General features: G+C 34.9%; 1 protein-coding gene across 1 annotated transcript; it reads left to right on the top strand.

Annotated features, from left to right (window-relative positions):
* The first annotated feature begins 450 nt into the window (after nucleotides 1–450).
* Nucleotides 451–2,083, top strand: LOC112742554 (phosphatidylinositol/phosphatidylcholine transfer protein SFH11-like). Its single transcript, XM_025791794.1, has 7 exons — nucleotides 451–468; nucleotides 668–796; nucleotides 894–971; nucleotides 1,064–1,165; nucleotides 1,240–1,289; nucleotides 1,390–1,498; nucleotides 2,063–2,083. Exons 1-7 carry the CDS (start codon nucleotides 451–453, stop codon nucleotides 2,081–2,083), a joined length of 507 nt encoding a protein of 168 aa, XP_025647579.1.
* Nucleotides 2,084–2,940: the final 857 nt, after the last annotated feature.

Below are 2,940 nucleotides of genomic sequence, written 5' to 3'. Positions count from 1 at the left end.
AAGCCCAGCTTCAACCCTCACATCCGAACGTAGGTGGGAGACTGCCACAGCCCCTACGATAGAGAACAATGCATATCATAATCACAATCTCACTCTCAGAGATCACTGCTCATAGCACAGGTCTATTTATATCCATCTTATAGTCCACATCATTCATCCTCAATATCTTCAAGTTCATCGTCAAATCCTCAACATCACAATGTTATCATACCAATCGTCTTTACAACACTCTACCACTTCACTCAACTAAATCACCCTCAGTACTCCAGAAACCTAAGTCTCTGTCTTCTAAACTTTTGCCAGAAATATCTAGTTAAACTCACTTATAGTATTCTCTATGTTTAACATCCAAAAACAAGGTAAAAAGTCTTAAATAGGTGTCACAGAAGTTTACAAGCTTGTTGGGAAGGTGAAGTAGTTAAAAACAAGATTTTAGTTGAGAAACAGGGCATGTGTGTAGGCACAAGGGTATGCGTGCGCACGCCCAAGAAAGTTTTCAAATGTGTGCGTATGCATAGAGGTGTGCGTACGCACAAGTAGTAAAAATTTCAACTCTGTTCATCCGCACAAGGCATGCGAACGCCCTCAACAGAGAACACCTTCCAACGTGTGCGTGCGCACAGGGCTGTGCGTGTGCACAGGTTGCAAAACTTCGTTGGTTAATAAGGTTGCTTCACATGAGATATTTTCACATGAGAGAAAAGAGAAAACATTGGGAATAAGGTACCCTGTATGTTCAATGGCAGCTAAAAGGCACATAGCATCCACTACAAGTATCTTGGATGTTAATGGAGTAGTAAGCACATTTTAATTTCGACTAGTTCAATTCAGTTTCTAGCGCTAGCTCCAAATTAATGCATATGGTTTTAATTGGTGGGTTAATATTATTCTAGGGAATGTCTAATTTCTCAATGCCAGCAAGACACCTCTTTATGGAAATTCAGAAGATGGATTGTAGTTACTATCCTGAGGTATATGTGTATGTCTCTCTAATAATTCCTTTTCAAATGGAAGATTGAACTTACTGATTACAAAACAGTTCGCTACATGGATGGCCTTGCAGACTCTTCATAAGCTCTTTATTATCAATGCTAGATCTGGCTTCAAAATGCTACGAAAAGCCGTTAAGACATTCCTAGATGTTCGCATAGTAGCAAAAGTTCAAGTATAGATCATTATTATGTTCCATCATATTATTCCATTTTTTCATTTCTTGAACTAACACAATTCTTATTTCAGGTGTTAGGTTCTAATTATCTTAGTGTGTTACTTGAGGCTATTGATATAAGGTAACAAATTTTCTTTTCTTGTAAAGTCATCACATTTTTATGGTAAATGTGATAATATAGTGAACCTATAAGATTTAATTATTGTTTGATTATTATATAGTAATTTGCTAAGTTTTTTGGGTGGTAAATGCACATGTTCTACTTATGGAGGATGCTTAATGAGTGATAGAAGTCCATGGAAAAATCAAGATCTAGTAAAAATGATTAAGGTTTGGCAGTACTTGAAAATGGCATATTTTTTAACTCTTTCAACATCAAAAGGGTTGTGCTTTTACTTGGCATGTATGAATAGTAGTTGAGAGATATATATCACTTAATTTTGAAGGTAATTTCTTTGAGAGAAGAGACGGATAGTAAAAATGATTCAAATAATAGTGATGTGGCTTAGTATGGAGTATGGAGTATGAAAATAATGATGTGGTTTCTCACATGTGCCTCTCTTTGTTGAAAATCAAGACATTGATCCTGGTTAGGATTCTAAGGAGTTCATCCTTTTAGATTAATTTATTCTTTCATTCTTTTTTTTTTCTTGGCTTTCTTACCGCTATAAAACTTACAGTGAGTGGGTGCTGTTGTTGCAAATCATTTTTCCTCTATCTCATTTGTAATCAGCAACAGAAAAAAAAAAACAAATTCACTAAATTAAATTATATAATTTCACTTTCTTATATAGACTGAGTAAATATTAGACTTTTCTCTCTTTGTCACTTAACAAAGATTTCTTGTTTCTTAGTATAAATTTTATTTCTATTTTAAAGTTTATTTGCTAATAGGGACCAAATGTTAGCATGTGATCTATATACTCTATTTTTTATTTGATTTTTGTTTTCAATTGTCCGTTCATTTGGTTTATTGTCATTAATTATGATATATGTGAGGAGTTGTGCATACTATGATGTGACTTTGCTTTGCATGTTAATGAAGCAAGTGCTGAGCTTTCATATGGTAAAGTGGCTGAAACAAAAGTTCTCGAGCGTTGAAAAGGAAGAATAGCAATACCAGAAACAATCTATCCTGGCAGAGTCTGAATTGCATTACTCTCACGCCTGAGTAACAATTCTGTTAATAGTGTCTACTTAGTGTTCATGTATATATCACTGTATAAAACTAAGATTGAGACAAGTGTATTCACTCAACTATATTGATATGTTAGTTGGTTACTTTAATCACAACGTATGTTAATTGTTGAAAATTTTTTTCCTCTAACTTTTATGATTTAGATGTCTTGAATTTCTCATTTTTAGATTTATTTTGGGATTATCATCATTTTGAGATGTGATCATGCTTTTAAAAAAAATTAAATCTCATAAAACAAAATAAGCTATGGTTACGGTAAAAACCGTGCCCATAGATAAGACTATGGTCACGGTTTTAAGGTGGGGTGACCATAGATAAGCTTTGGACACAGTAAAAACCATGACTATAGCTTTAAGGTGGGATGACCATAGAGGCTATAGTCATGGCGAAAACCCATAGAGGCTATGGTCACGGTTTTAAGGAGGGGTGACCATAGAGACTATGGTCACGGTAAAAATCATGACCATCGATTAGGCTATGGTCACGGTTTTAATAAAGGGGATGACCATAGAGCAACCTATGGGCACGGTTTTTACGCATGACACGGTAAAAAAATATGGCCTAAGGTGCCAGA

The sequence above is a fragment of the Arachis hypogaea genome, chromosome 14 (genome assembly GCF_003086295.3).
Source record: "Arachis hypogaea cultivar Tifrunner chromosome 14, arahy.Tifrunner.gnm2.J5K5, whole genome shotgun sequence".
Lineage (NCBI taxonomy): Eukaryota > Viridiplantae > Streptophyta > Magnoliopsida > Fabales > Fabaceae > Arachis > Arachis hypogaea.
The sequence above is the reverse complement of the archived record's forward strand: the minus strand, read 5'-3'. Positions and strand labels throughout refer to the sequence as shown.